Source organism: Chaetodon auriga, chromosome 22 (genome assembly GCF_051107435.1).
Source record: "Chaetodon auriga isolate fChaAug3 chromosome 22, fChaAug3.hap1, whole genome shotgun sequence".
NCBI lineage: Eukaryota > Metazoa > Chordata > Actinopteri > Chaetodontiformes > Chaetodontidae > Chaetodon > Chaetodon auriga.
Genome location: NC_135095.1, coordinates 4,178,643 through 4,202,261, shown reverse-complemented (window position 1 = coordinate 4,202,261; position 23,619 = coordinate 4,178,643). Strand labels below are relative to the sequence as shown.

Sequence of the window (23,619 nt, the reverse complement as noted above, 5' to 3'; positions counted from 1 at the left end):
ATACTGTAAAAAATTAGCAGTGAAAGTTGTAAAATCCTTCCTGTGCAGCTGCCAATTAGTAAAACTCCAGAAGATTTAAGGAGCGATCCACAGATTTGTCCATAACTCTCGCTCTTTGCTCATCTTTAAGCTGCGTAAAGCGCCTCATATTCCAGTGAGAACCACGTGCAGACTTTGGGTCCAGCAGGACAATAAGGCCGCACAATGACACATGAAAATAAGTGTATATATAAATATTACAAGACCAAACAAACACTCCACTCATCAGTCTCATGCTTCCATATCCATGCGGTTAGGTTACTGGCTGGATGACCTGCACTGTTTGGGATGTTTAGACAGGCTAATGTTGAAATGAACGGATTACTGTTGCACAACACGCACGTCAGTTGATCTGGAGTGGTGGGATCTTGGCAGAGATAATGTTACCAAGAAAAAGATAAATACATGAAAATAAATGTAGAATAATATTCATTTGGTTGTGTTTATGCGATGGAAGTTCATTTCATATTTCTTAAACAATACAAGGACATGTTTTGAGCAGTCCCTGAGGATCAAAGCTTGGGTACAGGATTCTTAGGCCTCTGTGAACTGCCGAGCTTTTCCGAATACCAACAGTAAGAAAAATGACACTGGCTTTGTCCTCTGGCCCCTTACATCACTTCCTGTCCCCCGTAAGGCCTGCAGAGCTTCCTAAGCAACTCCGCCTCTGATAGGAAAAGAATGACAACTTTGCAAACCTGTTTTATAAACTGTTGCACAACACCTAATGCCACACATATCCGCACTCCAGCTGCAGCCACATGGCGGGAAAAGGGCAGAGTTTCCTCTGTTGACCTTTAAACACCGAGACTCCAATAGCTGTAAACTGCACACAATTGTTTTTGTGTTATCCACTAGGATGTGAATTTGCATGCTATGAAAGAAAACGCTGACGAGACAATGTGAGAGCAGAGGCAGGGAGACGATGGAGAAAGACATTACGGGGGCGCTGAGCAGTTACGCGTTTAGTGAAATGACAAAACATGTCAAGTCAAGCTCAGCGTAGCCACCGTCCCTCTCTCAACACACTGCACGCAGGACGAACAGCACCCTTCAGACTGAAGGCACTCAGCTCTGCAGGGCCTCGGAGAGCTGCAGCAGCCAGGCTGAGCTCCACCGGACCAAGAGACCAAAACGGCACGACAACGGAGAACAGTCACCCAGCATGCACTGCTCAGGCGTGCTGTGAGTCACACAGTTCTGTCTCTGACGGACAGACGTACCTGGCGTGACACTGTGAGCCTGAGCTGTGGGGATTGGTGGAGAGGGGAGTGGGCGGGGCTGGCTGGGGTTCTGCAAGGCCTTTGTCCAGTGGGACGTAAAAATAGGAATTGGTTACCTTTTGGATCGGAGGCAGTCTCTTGCTCTCCCTGTGGACTGCATCTAACGTCTCGATGTGCATCTGAACGATATCTGTAAAGAAAGGGACAGATGAATGAAGTAGGAGGACAGAGGAGACAGATTTTGTCATGAAGTTTGGTGTGATGCTCTCTGTCATGGCACATCTCGGTGCCTCCGTACCTGGTATCATGGTGTGGAGAGCCTTCAGGTGCTCGTTGGTCACGCCGCTCTCATTGCACACTTTGTCTACGAAGCGGTTAATAAAGCGCACCACAGAGTTGGCCACGTCTGAGCTCTCGGCGTCTTCGAAGCCGCTCTCTGTGTCGTAGCTTTCCGCCATGCTGCCTGCAATACTGCAAGACAAGACAAGAAAAGTGCTAGAGTACAAAACAAAGCAGCGTCTGAGCTAAGCGTTTGTTGATGAGGTGTAAATGTTTGATTACACACTCCTGTCACCCTCCCTACAAGCGGCACATCACATCTGATCCCGTTCATACCTGTTTGTGACGTAGCTGTTGCTGACACTCTCCACGTCTCCGAGGCCGGAGCTCCTCAGCAGGCGGTTCTTGCTGGTGTCGAGCGGCAGCAGCAGGTAGCTCATCCTGTTGGCGTAGTGGATGGCCTGGCTGAACACCGTGCTCTCCTCCTTCTGCACGCGCTCCGCCTGCATTTCCTTGCTGAGCGTCGGCCACAGCCGGTTCTGCTCTGACGCCAGCTCCAAGGCGCTAATTTGCCTCCCACTGCCTGACCCGTCCTGCTGCTCCTGAGAACAAATCAAAGGCTGCTTATTAATGATTAATCATCTCAAGATAAAAATGACATTCTGCACAGCAGGTTGGGAGACTGACTCATTAGTCTGTCGGCTGTGGTGGCAGACTTTCTTCCAAAAATTCACCAAAAACTTTGAACAATGTGCAAGACGATCATCATCTTTGTTCGCTCTGGTAACATATCAGTGCAATGCAGGTGCTCACAGAGTGGTTCTGCTGCTCTCCCTCGGTCTCCAGGTACAGAGCTCTGATGTGGTTCTGGACGTCGCTGTAGAACATGGCCTCCCAGAACTGCATGGTGGTCCACACCATGTGCTCCTGTACGCAGCTGTAGGCAAACTGTGTGATGCCTGCACCCAGTTTCTGTCATACAAACAAGTAGACACTCTTATGAGGGAAAGAGACACTGTAAATGTTCATTCAGAGTGTTTAGAGAAAGACAATGCATCTGAAAAGCTGTAGTTAAGGCTGAATTTGTGCAGAGTGGAAGGACTTTGCTGATGCTGGCTTACTCTGCAGAAGGCCGTGACCAGCGGAAGGAGGGCGGCGGCGATACCGTGTTCATCGATATGCGAGCAGTCCTGGACAAAAACAGGTGCAATGAATGATGTGACGACCAGACCATAAAACAGAAGTGCACTCAAAATATATCATCTGAGGCTAATCATTGGGTGACTGTGTGTGATCTCCTCTTTATACTGAGCATCTTTAAACAGCACATATCTGTATATCTGTAACAAGCTTCCACATGTTTGGGATGGCAGGTATGGGAAATGTTGGTTGGTTCACCACTTTGGGCCAGAAGGAAATGTCTCTGAAAGTATCTTTGACATTTCCTCTGGTGCCACCATCAGTTCAAGAACACCAGCATGTTAGCATACTGGCCTTTAGTACAACTACTGCAAGCATGACTGTAGACTGTTAAGTCTTGTTTTATTATCGAAAGGTAGAAAATGATCAGAATTGATTCTAGTGGTATTCTAGCATTGCAGACTCACCTGTAGGGTGCAGTTCATCATTCGGACAATGTAGTCAAACTGCTGGTCATCCAGCACAGCTCGGTTTTGGAGGACGTGCTGATTAAGCTCCTGGGTCAAGCAAACCCGGGCTGCCCGGCCCTTCAATGCCCGCAGTACAGCAGGCATTAACTGGACAGAGGAGACGAAAACAGCTGAGTCACAAACACGGTCGCTTCACAAAAATAAAACTCGGACAAAGGAAACTCTCCTGAACTGTGCAGTCAGTCTGCTCATGCAGAGATGTGTCGCTCTTACCTTCTTGGCCTCCAGCATCTTGTTCTCGAAGATGTATGTGATGCAGTTCCTGACCACCTCCAGCCTGCGGGCGCTGTTAGCCATCACGTTGCCGTTCCTGTCCACGATGTCTCCTGTGGAGACGGGGAGAAGTGATCAGACACTCATTCATCACCGCAGCACAGAACCTAACCCCATTAAACACACGCTGTGAGGCAGGCTGTTGGAGTGAAAAGGTCACACAGGAAGTTTGAGGTGCAAGTTCAACTTACGGTGGTACGTTTTTACAAATGCAACTATCAACACCTGCCGCCTCACAACAAAGTCTTGTGTTTACCACTTTTGTTTCTGGGTGTCTTTTGAAACATCATGACTGCACATTTTCTACTTTACAACCGCACACTTTTTTTCAGTCTCCTAATTTTCACAAGCGAGAATGAAGCAAGAATTCACCACTTTATGAACACATGATTGTATGAAGGATATCACGACAGAACGGCAGCTCACCCAGTGGGGGTCCAGATGGCACCATGCCCTTCACCTCTGCTTTGACAACAGGAGGTGCAGTCTTGAGCTTGGCGGCGGCGTGGTCGATGAAGAGCTGCACTGCGACGTCGTCCAGCCCAGGGAAGGGCGTCTGATTCTGTGCAGTGTTCTGTCTGTTTTCTGATGGCCGCTGGACTTTGTGCATCGCCACAGAGGGGTAAGGATTCTCCTAGAGGGAGGGGGAGACAGAGAGAGAGAGTGAAGAGGGGACAAAGAGGGGAGTTGATGAGATAAGAACAACAAAAGCAACTGAATGAGAACAGAGCCATAAGAGAGAGATAAGTTTGGTGAGAGAAAGGAAGAGAAGAAGAAAAATGGAAAGACAATGAAGGGCAAGAGAGTCCCACAAGTGGAAACTCAAGAGAAAGAAAGAGTATGTAACAGGACTGACTGGAAACCAGCAGAATGAGGGCTGAGTAATAAGTATTCCATGTAAGTTTCATTAGAGAACACACATTTTTGAAGAGCTGCTCCGCCAGCTCCTTCACATGGTTCATGACTTTGTGTGGACAGGCCTCCTCTTGTCGTATCCGCTCCACATGATTGGCTACCAGCTGTGGAAACAGGACAAAGATTGGAAGATTGCCTCAAATTTCAGCATCGATCTCTGAGCCATGGACTTCCAATTACATCACAGCTGTAGTGTGGCTTGACTGGAACTTTGACACCGACAGAACAGGACTGGTTGCATTGTGGGATCTTAGCAGTTCCACTGTGTGGATTTGAGGGCTTTACATCGAGCAGAAACCGTAACGATAGCGGACCATATAGTAAACAGGGACTCACGTCATCAAACAGGTCAGTGGCCCTGTAAGGAGGCCCCCTCTCTGACACGAAGCCTGCAAACGCCATGCCATCCAACACCTTCATGAGGAAGTCGTCCTCTGTCAGCGCCCTCTGACACAGGAAGGCAGCCTGTGGAAACACACGTTACACTCATCTGATGCGCTTCTCACTCAGGAAACTCAGGCGCACATGCTGACGGCCTCCCTCTTTCTCTTTAGAACATGCAGATGATTGGTCAGAGTTGCTGTCACATGCAGTGTTGCTCACAGACCTTGTGGAAACGAATCACCGGTTCTGGGTGAATGCGGATGATGTGTAAACACCAGCGGTAGCCCTGGAAGAGCCGTGCGAACAGCCACAGGAAAACTGCCCGGATCTCCTTATCCTGAAACACACACACACACACAGCAGTCAAGCTCAAGCCGACACAGACACACACACACAAAAAACTGAAGGAACAATGGAATGAGGAACTGAAAGAATGCTGGATCTATGGATTTAATCCAGTTAGATTTTTGGCCTTTGAACATATGTTTCATGCAAAAAGAATAAAATATAAAACAAACCACTGTAGTTAACATTAGGCCAATCAGAGCAGTAGGAGTGCACAGACTTTAGATTAAATTTGGCCACATTAGACAGCATTTTTGGTTGAGAGTATGAGCAATTTGGCTGTATCAATAGCTTACTCTGGCAACATCATAGACTGCGGTGATTCATTATGTTGTCTGCTGAAAAGCCTCTTGAAGTTCATGCTGTGCCCAGAATGCATCACTGTGCTGACTTTACTGGCTACATTTAGGAAAAGTGCTGCACAAAAACGGTTGGAGCTAATAAAAATAACTTTTTCATTTGGTTAATTTCTCGCAACAAAAAAAGTCAAGTGAAAACCTCGATATAAATCTGAGGCTTCTCAGAAGTGTTTTTCTTACCTGGATTTTGAGTGCGGAGGGTTGTGTGGAGGTCGGGGGGAAGGCATGATCAGCGACTTCCAGCTCTGGATCCAAAACCTACAACAAGTATGAACCATTAATCACTCTCTGACTAGGTAACTCAGTCAAGACCTGAGACAAATCTACTGACAGTGTAAAGGACAAAATTTATGGTAAATGCAAGGATTTGATGTTTTTCTTTATCATAAATTACTGTTAACTGAATGATTTACTGTGATTTTTGTGCAGCTTTAAGGAAAATCACTCAGACTGTGTGTGGAGACACACTGTTGCAGCGGCAACACATCCAGAGCCCAATCAACCAATCCCATCTACAGATACTGTCTTGGAAACAGCCTTTGGTCTCAGGCCATTCTATGAAAATTAATTCAGCCGACTGTAAGCAGAGCACAGCAGCTAAGCCGTGGTTCATGTTGCTGGCCAACAATCTACAGCATCATCGTGGCCACAACCTTCACCCAAAGCAGATTCTATCTCTCCCTGAGAACAGTTTCAGTTAATTCAACACGTAGAAGACCCTCGACATAAACCCGTGATCAGACGTCCAGCTTTGCAGTCCTCTCTTCTTGTGTTCTGTTTCAATGAGGGAGGTCAGTCTCATGCCTGTGAGTCGATCGGACCGGCTGATACACCTTCATCGGTCCTTCGACCAGGCAAACCCACCACAAACTGAGAGTGTGTGTGTGGCGTACGTACACACAGCTCTGCTTGCTGAGCACTCAGGCCCATAGCCCAGTGAACTTCTCTTTGACTCGTTTCCAGCTCTCATTCCATCAATGCAGAGCAAGGACAACAACACACAAGAGTCTCCAGGTTATAAGCCATAAAGCACACAGGTCAACCAGTAACAGGAACACAAACACAAAAACATGTGGGATCATCCCAAGATTTCCTAATAAAATCGCTTCAACTTTTATTAGCTCAGTTTATTCAGAGCTTTGTCATCTCAGGCATTTAACAGATGCCCCGGTCAGTGGGTCCAGCGTCCTGCCCGAGGACACTTTGACACACAGCTGCTGGCAGGCACAACACAGTTACTGTTAGGATAGTAAACATTTTCTATAATGGGACTGTTGGTTAAGAGATCAGTTACCAGTGAAATGAGGAGGATATTATTAGAATAGGACAACACAGAACAATGAACACCGTAATCACAGGTTTCAATCTGATCCAATTACAAGTTTAAAACAACAATATTCTTTAAGGATCCATGGGACAAAATTACATCAAAGCTATCTTGGGTCTCATTTCCTGTCACTAAGTCACTTTGACACACACTTTTAATTAGCCTGTGTTCTCCCAAGAAACAAAGGACATCAGCACAGATAAAAAAGTAAAGATAAGAAAACAATTAAAAGGATATAATTAAGATAAAAGAAGCACATCGCAAGGTTGTGCAGTAAGTATCGTGGCTTGATCATGTGTCTGTGTGTCAGAGTGAGAGACTGCAGGGGAGCAGACACAGGGAGAGTAAAGCAGACGGCTGCAGTCTGGCCAGAACATAAATTACTGATCCAACACAACCACAGGTGAGACAGTGGATGCAGTAAGGTGAAGTGCGACAAAGCTGCTAGTTCAGTCTGAGGAGGAGAAAGAGTTCATACTGCTGGTTTCAAGTTTAATGCAGCTTTTCTACCTGACGTCTGCAGACAGAAGACGGCATCTTCAGCTTCTATTTTGATGAGCAACAAAAACAAGACTATGCATGTCTTATATTACAAATGTTTCAAACACAGTGTGGGAAGAGCATGTTTGATTCCCAAAACTTAGGCTCCTCACAGCATCCAAATACACACTCGGCATGTCCGAGTAGAGACAGAGCAGCTCCAGCCTCTCACAAATAAACACACCCTACCCTCCGCCTCAGTGTCGTCACATCTCCAGCAACTCCAGCGGCCAGCAGAGGGAAAGCCATCCTCTTGTTTGTGGCCAGATTATCAGTCAGTTTATAGACACAATAATAAAATAAAGTCAACCATCATGCTTTGCACGTGAGTGCAATCACAACATCAAACAAACCACACTATTGAGGAAGGGATGTCTTGGCATCAAAACACACCAGAAGGATTTCCCACAACTGACTCAAGAGGCTACAAGTAATCAAATTCACAGACAGCTGGACTGACAATGTTTGTCTGAAAGTCATTAAATCCCATTTTAAGTGGATGGCTGTTGTATCTGTTGACAAGCCCGATGAAGAGTAACAGTGGTGGAAAAAGTATTCAGATCCTCCACTTAAGGAAATGTACAAGATAGAGGAATGCAACACACCATCGAGGAGGTGGGTGAGAGGAGGATGTTAGCCAGGCTGAGATCAATCATTGACAACCCATCCCACCCCCCTGCATGAGACGGCGGGGGACTTAAGCAGCTCCTCCAGTAACAGACTGCTGCATCCACTGTGTCAGAATGAATGCTACTGCAGGTCCTTCATCCCAACAGCTGTCAGAGTGTTCAAGTCCAACATCATTCAACATAATTAAATACTTTTTTCTGAAAAAAAAGAAAAAGAAAAAAATAGTACTAATGCTTTAGACTATGGGGTTGCCCCACCTTTTGTACAGTGTATGTACAAAGACACGTTTGCAACAGAGAATATATTTAACAAGTTTTGAAATTGTGTTGGGTTCGATTGGACGCCATGAGACACTGCTTCACAGGGGCACCTCTGATCTGAAGGCAAGTGCTACCGTTAAGAAGTCAGCTAATACTGCTTGATGCTGTTTCACATCACAACATCACAAAGCCACTGTTTGCTCTATTGTGTTATCTATGTGCAGCTTATCTTCTGCAATATTGTATATTTTTTACTGTGCAATATATTTTTAGCGTGCGACAGCACAAAGATACTGTTTTTTTGCTATTCATATTTTACGTGTGCAGTTCAAAATCCACTATGAAATTATGTCACTTCTTCACAAGGCAATAATTTTTATGCTCTTTTGTATATAATGCACGTAGCCTCTATTGCAGATTTATTTCATAGTATCTTTTTTATTGTCTCTTTGTCCCTTTTTTTCTACCTCTCCTTTTTATTCTTGTTGTTGTAAGAAGTGAATTTCCCTTATGTGGGATCAATAAAGTCTTATCTTATCTTGATGTGTACACAGCATTTTACTGTTGTCACTCCTCAAACTGGATTTACTTTTGGCGACTTTACGAACAGGTAGCTAGTTCAGTTTATCTAGTTTTCTCCAATCTTATCAGAGATTCTAACAATAAACATCCGAAACATGATGAGGGGCCCCAGTGTGGAGAAATTACGTGACATGAATGACATTTATGAGCACTGTATAATTCTGTAAAAAAAAAAAAAAAAAAATGGGTGGAGAGCACCACCAATATGCCTTTCACATACACCTTTTACGGTGTTCAATCATTATTCCCTTTGATGTTTCACATGTGACTGCAATCATAATATCTGGTAAATCGATCATAAGCTGAGTGCAATTTCCTGCAACAGTTTCACTGAGTAACAACAAATCCCAGCAGTAAGCGGGAAGAAATTCCCGTATTGTGTTATCAGTAAGAGAATAAGGAAGCTGGAAATGTATTTACACAAATGAAGGTATAAAAATAATTTCTCAGAAGGAGCTGGCACTGGACCAGTGGAAGGAGCTGAAGCTGCAGGATGTGGGAAAGTGCTTGATAAGAACATCCAAAAGATGCCCTGAACTTCTGTCATGATGTCTTTAAATGCATCATTCTGAGCTCAAATTTAAAGGCACACTCTGCAGGAAGTGTGGGTTACTGTTGGTGAACAAGCACTTTTTGGGACTCTGTCCACCATTTTTGCAGTTTTCCTCACAACAGTTATTGGTTGGGGGCTACACACCCACTGTCCAAAGGCTGCAGTATGAGTCTATCAGTCTTTTTTTAAAGAAAATCCTGCATCCTATCAAATCCACCTAATTCTACCAAAACCAAAATGAAACCTGAAAAAAGTCTTCCAAAGAAATATGAGGAAAAGAAACTCTGAGCAGCTTACTGGCATCCCCATCCATAAACCACGGGTGGGGAAATTTATTGCTTAATATGAACCACCCACTGGATGTTAATGCGATTTCCCAGTACTCGTGTGTGTGTTAAGGGTGTGTTTGGAAGTTTACCATGGACAGCGCAGTCTGAGTCTGCTGGAGGAGCGGTTCAGGCAGCAGGGAGATGTGGACGCACTCTGGGATGGTCACCGTGCCGCCGTCCAGGTCGGCGATGATCACGTCCAACTGAAAACGCACACACACATAAACACACTTTTCATGTCTGCTTTTGCTTTTGATAAATGTACAGTGGCTGGACAGATGAGCTGATTACAGCGAATGAAAGACAAACGCAGAGACGGACAGAGTCGTCTCCATCAACGGCTGCTCATTAGCTACCGAACAACAAAACACACATTCACATCTCGCTGCAGACCGCAGGAGAGGCTGCCCAAACACTGACCTCTGACCCCTGACCCTGTCGCATTGATAGTGTGACTACTGTATAAAACACAGTGCCCTGTTGTGGTGTGAGACAATGGCTCCATCAGGGCGGCACAGGCGCATGCAGCGGCGTACAGTCAGACAGGAGCGTTCATTACACTCTCATCAGGCTTTAATAAGACAGCAGCCAATTATTTTCTTTGATCATAACATCTAGACAGTAATTATTATAATGTATATTGGTGAAATGTATCTTGGCAAGGTTTGTAAAGAGCACTGTAAATGACCAGCTAGCAGCAGGAGCAGTTTATTAAAAGACAGGTGACCCACTGCTTATAGGGTCAGTGAGGAGTTCCATGACACATTCTTATAATAATGTATGAGTAGCTGAGGGTATATGTCAGCATACAACAGGGCTCCTCATAGAGAAGCATGGCCTCCTCCTCTCGTCCTTTCGGGAGCACATTTATTAAACTAAGGAACAACACATCCAGCTTTTAACACGACGGCTGCTTTTATAATATCACATTTCTGTCCCACAGCTGGGAACTGGTCGCAGGTGTTTCAGCTTGTGTATCCACACAGTGCACGCTGGGCTGCTTAATGATACTGGTTTGTTTGTTTATTGTTGATGGAGTGGGTCGTGTGTAGTTGGCATTTTGTCCTCCAGCTGGCTGAGCTGTGCCAACACTTTCTGCTGCTTTCAGACTGCATCTCTGGTTGCTTTCTGTTCAAAAGCTTTTTTTATGTCCTCTTTCAGAAAGGCAGCCGACAGTCTCCATAAAACAACTATGGTGGGCCTTTGTCAGGACATTCAAGATCTGACCTAAAGGAAGCACCATAGTATGGACTATTGATGCTGCAATGATCATCTCCGGCATCCTTTGTCTTATCCAAACATACATCAGCACTGTTACATTGTTCTGTCGCGTTGGAGTGATGAGAACCCACCAGTTCTTGTGTCTCAGAGCGAAAGAATGAATTGACGCCGATGATGAAGGGAGTGGGGGTGCTCAGGACCTCTAGTAGTTTCCCCGGCAGGATGGGAACGTAGGTGAAGCTGAAAGGGACACACACAAACAGGAAGATACTGAGCACATCTGCTGTCAACTGTATCAATGCATTGCTCCATGCTTTACTGTGCTTTACCCATTGAATATTAGATGAAGTGTGAATAGGGCTGAGACCTGTCTTCATTCCACTACGTAGGGTTTATGGGCATCTACTAGCAGAAATGGAATATAAGATCCATAGTTGTGTTTTCATTAGTGTATAATCACCTGAAAGTAAGCATCATTGTGTTGTCATTAGCTTGGACTGAGCTCTTTGTATCTACAGAGGGACAGTCTTGCTATAGTAACCCAGAATTGGCACACTGGCTCTAGAGAGCACCTTTCACATTTGGAGCAGCCATCGTAGGGGAGGGTGAGATGAGAGGAATTCAAATCCTACACATTGGACCTTTAAGGGTCATTGCAACTCATAATAATAGTCCTGGGAAAAAAAAAGAACGGCCAAAGAAAGATCTAAAGACACAGCGTGGAGAGGCTGAGGAGTGGTGTCACACCTGTACTTGAGGGGGAACATGATGGCCAGCAATCCTCGACAGGCGTCCGTTAGTCTCTGGTAGCTGCTGGACAGGAACAGGATCTTATGTTCCGTCAGGGCGGCGCAGAACAGATACAACACGTTCACGATACCTGAGGGGGAAGAGGGCACAGGTAGGGCATCGCACAGAGTCAGAGACTATGAGTTGGATTCACAGAAACACGAATTGGAAATGGACCAGCTGCAGAATAAATCACGTATAACAAAATGGTTGCCCGTACCGAGCTGTCTGAAGAGCTGGGCCACGCTGCTGCCACTGACAGGAAGCGAGTCATCGATGGGGGTCTGGATAACTTGCCGGTCACCAGCACCTAACGTTATAGTCCTCTATAGATGTAGAGAGAAAGAGAGAAACGAGGGATTGAAAAGGGGGGTGAGAGAAAATCAAAAAACCAAGTCTGTCTGTCAGAAAATCAGGCTCTGACATCGTGGTTTAATCAGTTGTGCGTGTCCAGAGAGCAGCGTGAGTCAGCAACAGAGAGATGGAGAATCCCAGAAGCTTAGCAGGTACATCACAAATAAAACACAAGCCATTCCAGCTGATCAGGACATGAATGGAGCAGGGCAGGACTCCATGCCAACGACCTCACTGCAAAACACCAGCACCACCATGTCAATGATGCCTTTATGGGAGAGAGACATCCCAGAGCACATGGCAGGTGTCGTGCGCAGGTGATTGTCGAAGGGAAAGGGGCTTGATCAGGGGCAATCTGTATGATGAAAGGTTACAAGAGCAAAGATACTGCTTGTGACGGGACATTTGAGATCTGTGTCTAATCGTTACAGATGACCCAACTTTGTGAAACTGAAAGTCTACTGTTCTCCGGACAGGATACAAAGCCAATAAATATTGATTTGTGTGTGGTTTGGATTACAAGCGTATGCGGGAGTGGAAACAGGATGATTTAGACTCTAAAAACATAAATCAATACAGCACAACAACACAGTACAACTACTGTAAGCACTGCAGCACGAGATGAGGCCGCATGAGGCAAGACCACGAATGCTGAGCACAGTGCACTTCGGGGGATGATTTCTGATGTAAACTTGGCTTATTTGACTTCAAATTGGTTACAGAAGGCATTTTAAGTTATGCTTTAACAGCCCACCATGATTTTAAATGAAAAACATCCCACTGTTTCAGTTGAGTTCAGCTGAACTACGCCATTAAAATCCAGATATTCTTAATTTTGAGACCTTATGGATAGAGAAAACAAAAGGACATGAAAGCAGTCGTATCAACACTTGGACGGAGCAACAGTAGACATCCAAGGTGTCCTCTGATCTTGCCAGAAGGCTTTTAGGCTTCACAAACCAAGCCTGAATCAGCGATTTCTGGAAGTGGTTGAAAAGCTCCTGGTCAGTATGGCTGTGTGTACATTAGGCTAGCTGGGAAGGAGAAGTGCAGCATTATTTCATGCTCTTGACAGCAGCAGCGATAGCATCAGCAACCACAGGCGAGCTGTTAGCAATTCAATACAGTGACCCAACATCTGATCATCAGATCAGTTCAATTCATGGTTTGGCTTTTGAGTTTTGGTAATGAGGTGCAGATACGCACAGTGCTGACTCTGGTAGGCATCTGTTTTTGTAATAACAGCTTGGCTTGGAGGGAGCATCTTCATCACTGTTCTCAATGAGTTCTCGTAACAGGAAGTCTACAGGTTACAGGCCTCTAATGCTTGCCGGAGTAGTAAACAATACTTGAAAAGAAAGATATAAAGATGGAATAAATGGTTCACAGCCCACTATAATGGAGTTAAAAGCAGGTATAAGTGCTACATCAAAGCCACGCCGTTATTACAAAAATGCACTCTTTGGACCAGGGAACAAAGGGAATGTTCCGGTGTGCTTAGCAGGCAGAAATCCTAAATAGTGCCAGGCGGTTATGAAACACATCTCTGGATTGATGGGTCACCCCTTACTCGTACATTTATCTAAATCTATCTCAATGACTATGTCCATGCTAATCATTACATTGCGTTAGTCCTGCGAAGACATCTTGACTGATGCTGCTCAGAGTGCACTGATCTCAAAGTATACCATGGAATCCAAATTTCACTACTGTTTATACTTTGGATGTCAGATCCTCAACAGAACTGCAGCAGTAACATGAATAAAACAACCCATTTAAGTCAGAATGTCTGCTATCCTGACTACACAGTTGATGTGTACTTAACATGATATGAATGATCAGTTGTGAGTCACATATTGAGCCTGTTTCAAAGCATTTTGATTGGTTCTCCTGTCACAGGAGGTGTGCGTGGATTGGCTGAGGGGAATGGGTGGAGAAAAGGAAGCTGAGGATGCTCAGAGCTGATTATTGGCGAGGGGAGAATGAAGTCAGGCTGGCGTACCAAACTCTCCTCTCTCTCCTCCTGGCCCGGCTACACAAGCACCCAGCACGCACGCACACACGCGCACACACACACACACACACACACATACCCAGCAGGATAAGACACAGGTTAGAAACAGCAGTGAGGGCACAAAATGCCCATACTTGACAACAACATGACAGTAATGTATCAGCATGGCAAAAGAAGTAAGCTGCACAAACAATAACATCGTCAACATGAACTGCGAGATGACGGCTGTGTCAAAAAATAGGATGAGTGCAACATCAGACATGAGAGACACTCGTGCAAGACAAAGTAAAGCCTTCATTTAGCATTCAGGAGGACGATAAAAGCAACAGATGATTCGTTAGGTCATTTTACTCCAAACTCCAACAAATAAACACACGGAGAGAGCAAGAGCAGTACAAATACTGGTACGCTGATCTGTCACGTGTAACACTGATAACAGTAAGAGAGGGGAGAAGATGTATGCAGGTGATAATACTTCTACTAGTTCAATTCAGTGCAGGTCTCTCTCTCTCTCTCTCTCTCTCTCTCTCTCTCTCTCTCTCTCTCACACACACACGCACGCACGCACGCACGCACGCACACACACACACACACACACACACACACACAGTGAAGGTACAATATTTGCTTTTGTCTTGTGACAGATAAAGTTTAAAACTGCTGGTGTGATAAGGGAATTTCTAAAGCTGAGAGACTTTTATTCCAAAACTGAAAACATCTGGTCACAGTCTGGCTTTTCCAAGCACCGAATGACTGGTTTAAACCGTAAGAGGTACACAAACTGATACTGAAAACAAAAGAGTCCCTGCACTCACATCACCCTCCACCCGCCAACTCACTGATGTGATGCAATGATAAGAGCTAATGGGAAAAGTGAAGTTCACAGGCTCCATGTGAACACCTGATGCCTTTCAGCACAACTCGGACAACTTTCATTTTGAAGTGGATTTCTCGCAGTTATGTTTTAAAGTTCTAATGTGTTGCTGCTTAATCAAAGTGTGACAGTAAGAGCGCTTGGCAGTGTGACAGACAGTTTCCAGAAACAAGGGCTGGAATTCCCTCCGTCACATGAATTCACTGCAGAGACAGATGTTTAAACATGTTCCTGTAACAGCTCAATCACTAATGGATGGGAAGATGAGCTCTTGACTTCGGTCCATATTAAACAGAAGTCGTGCACCACCATGGGGAAATCTGACACTAGCATGCACACACGCACACTTCTACCTTTGTGAGGACGCTCACTGACACAATACATTCCCTAGGCCCTAAACCTAACCTTACCCTAACCCAAATATATATAGACACACACACACACACACACACATACAGATGTGCAAACACACGCAGGTCATAGGTCAGGGTCGTGTCCAGATTTCAGGGATTCTCTATGGGGGACTTGATGAGAAAGGATGCATGCATGCATACTTTTTGAATTAACCACTTCTCACATCGGGCCAACAGCCTGAAGTTCACTTCACAAACTCAGATAAATGAATTAAGAGTTGGAACATCCTGCGGGTCACACATTAAAAAAATCAGCTTTGTTATTTCACAAGCTGAAACTGTTCATGTCTTTTATGTGCCCTGTTAGTTACTGTTGCTGCACCTGTCTCGAGCTTTACATTCTCAAACTGTACATATGCAGTTTACAATAACTTTTAATGCTAAAAGAAAAAAGGCTTTTAGGATGAGGGCTAAGCAATGTGTGTGGTGATCATAACACTGTGACCCAACACAAAAATCAAAATAAGAAGCTACCTGCCTGGCTAACTTTACATTAGAGCAGACAAAAACACACTTAAATATACTTCACACACTTTTACCCTTCAACCAAGTGAAAATGATTTCAGCAATGTGCAACTTGGAAGAAAGTGTTCGAATTAAAACTAAAATCTGGGTGGTTGATCGCACAACAGGACAATTTATCATATATTAACACATATTCACAAATGCAACTCGAATGTAGGCTTTGCACGAGGTTGAATGATTGTCTGCTTGGTGTGTGATGGTGTTGCCATGACAACAGATCTAATGGCAGACAGGATTTCAGCGTCATGTTGCTGGAGTCTTTCTGTTGTGTGTGTTTGGGCAGAGGTTGACATTAACAGACACGCTCTGCGGTAATGACAGACATTTAGTTCGGCTGATAGAAAAGTCCTGTGTGATTAAACGGGCGCAGGAATGCCTGTGTGTTTGTGTGTTACTCATTTCCAAGAGCTCTGTCCTCCTCTTAAGTCGGAAGAACAGAACTGTTTGTGCTTGGCTGGGTAGCAGCGGTACAAACTCATTTGTAAGGGCCTCAACGAGCTGTGTACTTATACGGCTGATGGGTGTTTTATTTTGAAGGAGACAAACAGGGAGCTTCTGTGTGTATATTATAGGTATGATACAGCTCAATAATGCAACCACTGAAAACATTTGAAGTCAAAATCAATCAGGACTAAGCTTTAAGTTTGGCCCGTGTTTGTGTTTTCAGATGTGTGTGACGGGAGCATTAGCCTCTGCTGTTTGGGTCCGTATCTGTGTTAATACTGATTAGATGTGATTCTCTCATTCAGACGCTGTGCTGCCTGGTAGGAGGCCATCTGCCATCCCATATGGTCACCCAGCAACTGAACTACGACCTGCACAGCAACGGGTTTGACTGTGTGTGTGTGTGTGTGTGTGTGTGTGTGTGTGTGTGTGTGTGTGTGTATGTGTGTGCGTATTTGGCTGTTTTTCAAAATTGAGGACACACAACTTGAAAACAATCAATGTTCTCAGATGCTCATTAATAGCTGCAACAAAATCAGGATGACGACAAACATAAGAGGAGAAAAAAAAAAAAGACATGAGATGTTTGAAATGATTAACGTGATCCCGTGGAAACTGTTTGGTCACGATACACACACACAAAAAAAAAGCAGGTCAAGAAACAGCTGAAGCGCCATCAATCACGCATGATTTGAAATGACTGCGAGAAAGAACGCATTCCTTAAAGAAAAGAAAACAACTCCAGTCTGTTTGATTAACAGAATCAATAACATTCAGCCGGTTGTTGACTGGTGAAGCTTGCAGAACGGTAAAGTTACCTGGAGACAGGCCAGCAGCCAGTCACAGGCCTGAGGAACCTTGTCTAAACTACAAACTGGGGACTCATTTATCTGTAACACAGAGGAACCAGTGTACAGTAGAGTGCACAGAAATGACACACATGGGTTAGAACATCTGGAAAGGACAGCGGGAGGGTTCAACTGATGTGCATTTACAGAAAATAGACACTTCCTACCGTGCGTGCACTGTGGGCATGAATACAGGAAATAGCCTTTGCCCATTGCACTTATATATTTAGTTTACTTGCACAAATGAATGGTTAAAAAAACAGAAAGAAGTCACTATTTTCTGGAGGTGAGATGAAAAAATACATGGTTCTTACAAAAGACATGAACAAATATTAAGAGGGGAGAGAGAAATACTAACAAAAAAATGACACAACGGTAAGAAGAATCCATAAAATGTAATGAGAAATAAGTTGAAAATAACCCGTATGTGCTCTCAAGAACAGGCTGGTGCATGTTCACATCTTATTTGCGCATACTGTGCTGTAATTTCAGCATGAAGGAAAAACACTGTGGACTTATTCCAAATATAGAGCAAGCACACAAATGTAATGTAAAATGTAAAATAAAAATAAAAAACCTGAAGCCATCAAACAGGATACATATTTGATTTCCTGGTTATAAATGGAAGGTTCAAAGCTACGTGCTTCACAAAGCTTTGAAATTAATGTCTCCCAATAAGGCCATAACAATAAAAATAAATTGAATGATATTAAAACATCTAAAGAGTGTTTACAGGACTGCTGACTGAGCTGTATATGACACCGCAGGGATAGATACCTGCTGTAAAACCAGCGCAATGAAGGAGAATACTGTCATTTCAAACCTCATGACTCTAGATAGCAATCTATAAATGATTTAATTGTGCATGCACAGAGAAAAGTGCAGGCACGTTACAAGCCCTTCCGCATGTCGTAGCCTCTTTGGCACGCATACAGACTGTAAACGCATGTAAACATTGTCCAAACCTCTTCAACAACAGCTAATGTTTTTCTGCTGCAGCAACCTAACAAGGATGCAAGCTTAGCGATGCCAGCAGTAAGAGCCAGCTGTCAGTGCTGAACAAGGTGCTACACTGGCAGGCGGCACCAAGCTCTGTGTCTCTACACTGCTTGGTGCCTGTATAAGCTGCGCTGCTGAGCAAGGCATGGGCTAACATAAGGAGTATGTACCACCACGCAAAGCCAAAGAATTGTAACAGCATGAGAAAAGAGACTGAAGAATAGTGTCTCAGTTTGTCTCGGTGAGCTTTAGTCGAAATGACATCAAATCATGATCTCTGACTTTAGCCTTTGGAGGGCAGTGTAGTTTATGCAGGTGTGAGAAAGAGACGATCAGCTGTTACCTGCGAGCCTCCAGCAATGGGGATGACACAGGTGAGGAGATTTCCAATCACCGTTTCCAAGGGGACAGACAGGCCATCTACATGGACGGTGTAGATCAGACCCAGACAGTTCTGTTCAGTCAAGAGGGAGGGACACAGAGGTCAAGGGTCAACATGGCACCCAGCCACACATAGACAGCAATCACACACAATATTTACAGTAAAGGAATGGCTGTAAATGTTAGTGCGTCTATTTACATATGGGTGAGAAGTCACATGGCAGCACGCCACCAATTTACATTCATCACAATGTGATGGTGTATAAAGAGCAACAAAGTCCACATAGGGAGGAGGCTGTGGCGGATGAAAGGGTCAAACACAGGACTGCCACCCAGGAGACGGGGGCTCGAGTCCTGTCTGAAACCAAATGTCAACGCTCACTTTTTCTTTCACCTTTTAAAAGACTTACTATTTTCAGTTTTCAGCAGCAGTTTTGGCAACAAAAGTACTAAGTCGGGTTTAGGTTTGGGTCCAAATAGCATTGTTGGCTAGCTGGTTTTTATCATTATATGTTATTTGTAGTACATGCCTATGTATCTAACATAGACATGTCACAAAATGTAAATTAGTAAATTAATGTTTACCTTGTAAAAAAAGCAATAATGTCTATGTTCAGTATTGTGTTTTAGCTTTGTGCGTCGTACCCTGAACACCTCGGTGTGGTCCAGTCGGGACACCAGCACCAGGCTCTTGGGGGCGAAGACCTGAGCTGATTGGACGACTGCCGGCTCCTCATCCACCTCGTCCACCTCGCTGGTCTCGGCCTTTGGCAGCTGAAGACGGAGAAAGAGCAGATTTAACTGCAGTCCCATCAAGCTGAGATAAACACTCAGACAAACATATTGAATGAATGTAGAACACAGATCATTTTTAAATACGTGTCAGCATGTTTACTCCAGTTTCAAAGCAATACCTTTTTTAAAGGATGTAAATGGCAAAAAGTATTTACGGGTGTCAGGGTGTCACGTGACACCGCCGCACAGCCCAGTCCTGCAGCCTTGATGAGAAACCAGTGAGGTATCATGTTATTTTTGCTGCAGTAACAACAACCGAGACACCGAATAGGCGTCGTCTTGTTTCACCTGTGAGTTGTCCAAGCCTTCCCAGAAGGTGAAGCAGGCACAGTAGTGACGATCGGAGTTGATATCAGTCAAAACCGCTACAAAGAAGGAGGCGGGCTGCCGCTCAGGAACCAGCTGCCAACCGCTGGGCTGGCAGAACTGCAGAGCAGGTGGAGGAAACGAGAGGTGAAAGGGTGGTGGCAGAGTTGGTGCCAGAGGAAAACAGGGACAAGGGTTGGAAATTAGATGGTGGTGGGAAGAAAGGGAAGGAAAAAAAAAAAGATTAGTGTACATACCAACCTGGGTGACATATCACAGCAGGTCACATGTTCTTACAACACCTCAGGGTGATTCATGCTGTGCTGGGCTATCATTAACACAACAAAACAGGTTCTGAAAACTTTCCATCCGCTTTAATAATATGGGGACAGCACCGCAGCTCAGACTGAACCATGGGAAAAAACATGGACGTATATATTTTTGCTCTCATTTTCACACGTGCTCAGTCTTTGGTTGCGAAGTTGCAAAGGGAGAAATGGTGAGACTTCATGTATTCATACATGGGATCAGGAAATCCTTGAGCCAAACATCTAAAGAAACTCAGGATTACAAAGCCATTTTCCAGAGTTCTGTTCTGTAACACTACACAAAAAAAGATGGATTTTGCCACAAAACTGATACTGAAGGCCAACGCTGAGTAAGTAACAAACGTGCTGCACAGCAACCAACAATCAGGTTTTTCGGGGGGTTTTTTTTTGCAATATGTCATTTTCAAGTATTTACTTGCAAAACATGAAATACTGATGGAGCAATCAATACTGCGGCAGTGTTGACTCAGGTGAGCAAACAACGGAAAGTCAGTATTCACAGTGTTTTTTTTGTTAAGACTGACATTTATTGTTAATGGCCATTATTCATTAAGTTGCCTCACTGACTTGATGTGAAGTTGGCCTATAACTGGCATGTGTAAACACGGTACAGATGCCATTTGACGGACTCAATTTCGATGCTCACTCAACAGGCCTGACCTGCAGTAACATTAAGGATATAAGAATTTCACTTTTCCTCCCCCAGTACTGATATGATACCGATATGTCACTAGTTCTCTTATTTTCGCTCGCAAATCAGCCTCATCATGGTTGAGCTGCTCTATGATGATTCTCAAGATCAAACATTTACTCGCTTCTTGCCGAAAGAAAAAATATATTTTCTTGGATCTATAAATAACCTCAGACAAACCACAAGAACCAGTTTCATCAAAGGCATAAAAGATTCATTCAAAATAACATAACAACTGCTGACTCCCCTGTTTCTGCTAAAACCTTCCAGCAGACTCACTTATCCACAACTGACACGCTAACATTTAGCAATACCCACAAAAACACATGATCCAGTTCAGTGTGTGACGAATGCATCAGTCTCTACTATAAATACTGTAAATGTGGCAGTTAGCATCTTGCTCTAACCACTGAGCGGCCCAGGGAATTGAACCCCTAACCCTGCCTGAGTTAAGTGTCTTGTTGTAGCCACTGATCAACACTGGAACATGCCTGTAAGTGTCGACTTACCAGCTCTATGCCTTGTGGGAACGGGCTGTCCTCCCAGTCTTTCTCAGGGAACCTCTGGAGAATGCGACCTTGACCTTCACCCTCCACTGCAGAGACACAGAGAGAGACGAACACAGAGGTCAGTCCACGTGACTTAGATGGTTTGTTGTCTGTTTGTTCCTTTAAATAAGCTCCTTTGAGTTCTAAACCATATCAGCATGCTGCTGTTTGCGCTTTATCATCTGTATGTCAGCATATAAATAAACTGTGAATTCAAATAATCTCGATGAAAGAAACTTTCAGGATATCAATTGGTCTCTTCAACTTGGTCTAAACATTGAAATTTCACGGAAATTTTCAACCACTGAGCTGAAACAAGAAAGGGATTAATCAATTAGTAGCTGGCAGTAACTTTTTGATAATTTGCTTGAATCAGTTTTCAGTTGTTGGTCATAAAACAAGCAACTTGTGTGCTGTTTTGTCGGGAGTAACAGATTTATTTTGATATTCATGTCATGTGCATTCAGTGCAGGGATCCTTCCAGTCCACGTTTAGCCTTTCTGAGAGCAAACAGTGAATACAGGAAAAAAAAAATGACTATCTTATCTGACAACGAGCCAGCCAGCTATCAATGCATCCAAGAATCACCTGCTTCTTCTCCAGAGTTAGGGAAGTGTGTAAAGTTGGCAACTTCACTCTGAGGACACATTAATTCGATATTGAACAAGGAGCTATGACAGCTTTTGACAAAGGCAGGGTAGCTGTTTGTGGTATACTAGGCTTCTTGCTTTGAGCACCGAAATTACAACTATGCATTTGATCAGTGTGGTGTCAGTGTGGCATGCAGATGTGGTCATTAAGCAGCAGCAAACTATGCTGGAGGATCAAAGTAAGTTGGCAGATTAAGGTCTTGTCTACATTATGGAGATTTTCGGATATTCTGTCCCCATGACTTGAGCATGTGTACTGAGCTTATTTTCCGTAACTTAAAAACACACATGGTAGCAGCTAATGATCTATTTATTTATTGTTATTTACCAACTGTTTCTTCACCTTTACATAACACCTTTCTGGCACATGGCCTAGCAGTGCCAATAAAAACACAAACGGACTGGTCGTCCACCATTGTTGTTGTTTCAGGCGCATGCTTGTCACACAAAGCAACAGCGGGCATGCACGAACTGAGGCGATGATGTCATCATTTCCCCAAATGCTCTGTTTTACATGTGCACTTAAATACACAGACACTGGAGTCTGCATCACAGAAAGCCGTCTCAAACATTTCCATTTCAGTGAGCTAAAACTCTGTCTGCATGTGGACATAATATCCACATGCATGTAGATAAGACTTAAGTATGAGACACATCTTTTAGTTACAGCTGCTTTCATGTGAGTATATCATCAAGGCTCAAAGGCCAAATGAGTCAATATCTGCATGCTAAACGGTAGCGATAGGTGCCTAAATGCCGATTTGCTGCTGGTTAATGAGGCTATTTCCACTGCTGGCCGGGGCCTGGCTCATCACAGTGGCACAATGACACAGCAAAGGCAGACTTATGTAACCACCACAAGCCTGGCTTTCAGCTTGGTTCCATCTAAAGCCCTGCAGGCTGCTTAATGGCAGCATTCATCCGCACAGAGAATACACTTCCCAAAACAATCCCTCCCGATGCAAAGGACATAAATCGAGCATAAAAAGGCAATGAAACAAAGAATCATCCCGTGGTACAAAAGGGCCAAGTTTTCACCAGCTTCTACACCAAACCTCGTCAGTTTGGACTAAATGTTGCCTGAGAGAAAACAGCAGAGCCCGTGGGCCTTTACCAAGGGAACCAAAACAGAAGCACAGACACACAGAGACAATACACAAACAGAAAGTAGGCCAGCTCCCAAAACACACAGGGAAATGCTAAAGTCATCCCCTCTCTCTCGCAAACTAGGGATATGTGGATGCTTGTGGGAGTGGTGCTCTGGGATCAAGCAATCAAAGATAATGAGTTCATTTCCCTTTTTTTCTTTTTTTTTTGGGAGGTGACTGGCCCTAACTCCTGAGCCCCGATCTGCTCTCAAGCATTCTGGCATCAACTGAAATCAGTGGAACCTGGAGAGGCAATATGAGACAAGCAGAGTTGAAGCAGAAAACACTTTTTACTCCACATACGTAGGTATCAATAAATTCGGAATCATGGGCCCAGAGTGTTGAGTGCCACGTGGACTTGTCGACAAAAAATATCATTGTATGAGTTCAAGATGGACAGTCAGCCTCGTACAATAAAGAAAACATTCACGTCTCTGTCTGTAAGACTATGCATATACCACAACTTAGTGTGTACAATCATCATGACACCTACAGTGAGAACATGTGCCAACCCTCCTCAGTACACTGTGATGAATCACCTGGTGCAGTGCGCCGTAGCTGATGCATGCTGGGACTTGATGT

At 44.3% G+C, this 23,619-nt stretch overlaps 1 protein-coding gene across 5 annotated transcripts in view; it reads right to left on the bottom strand.

Annotated features, from left to right (window-relative positions):
• sbf1 (SET binding factor 1) overlaps positions 1–23,619 on the bottom strand; it is a 54,238-nt gene that overhangs the window by 13,603 nt on the left and 17,016 nt on the right. For 2 of the 5 annotated variants that reach the window (XM_076721830.1, XM_076721832.1), the window contains exons 2-23: positions 21,201–21,286; positions 19,654–19,791; positions 19,216–19,344; positions 18,533–18,643; positions 17,161–17,232; positions 14,075–14,104; positions 11,939–12,044; positions 11,677–11,809; positions 11,061–11,169; positions 9,798–9,911; positions 5,668–5,745; positions 5,007–5,120; positions 4,736–4,864; positions 4,405–4,503; positions 3,911–4,118; positions 3,425–3,537; positions 3,149–3,298; positions 2,663–2,731; positions 2,355–2,513; positions 1,878–2,143; positions 1,561–1,733; positions 1,379–1,452 (exon numbers count right to left, since the gene is read on the bottom strand). In XM_076721830.1, coding sequence (XP_076577945.1) covers positions 1,379–1,452; positions 1,561–1,733; positions 1,878–2,143; positions 2,355–2,513; positions 2,663–2,731; positions 3,149–3,298; positions 3,425–3,537; positions 3,911–4,118; positions 4,405–4,503; positions 4,736–4,864; positions 5,007–5,120; positions 5,668–5,745; positions 9,798–9,911; positions 11,061–11,169; positions 11,677–11,809; positions 11,939–12,044; positions 14,075–14,104; positions 17,161–17,232; positions 18,533–18,643; positions 19,216–19,344; positions 19,654–19,791; positions 21,201–21,286 — 2,660 coding nt within the window. The remainder of the gene's footprint in view (positions 1–1,378; positions 1,453–1,560; positions 1,734–1,877; positions 2,144–2,354; positions 2,514–2,662; positions 2,732–3,148; positions 3,299–3,424; positions 3,538–3,910; positions 4,119–4,404; positions 4,504–4,735; positions 4,865–5,006; positions 5,121–5,667; positions 5,746–9,797; positions 9,912–11,060; positions 11,170–11,676; positions 11,810–11,938; positions 12,045–14,074; positions 14,105–17,160; positions 17,233–18,532; positions 18,644–19,215; positions 19,345–19,653; positions 19,792–21,200; positions 21,287–23,619) is intronic. The other 3 variants (XM_076721834.1, XM_076721835.1, XM_076721831.1) reach the window with 2 other exon arrangements.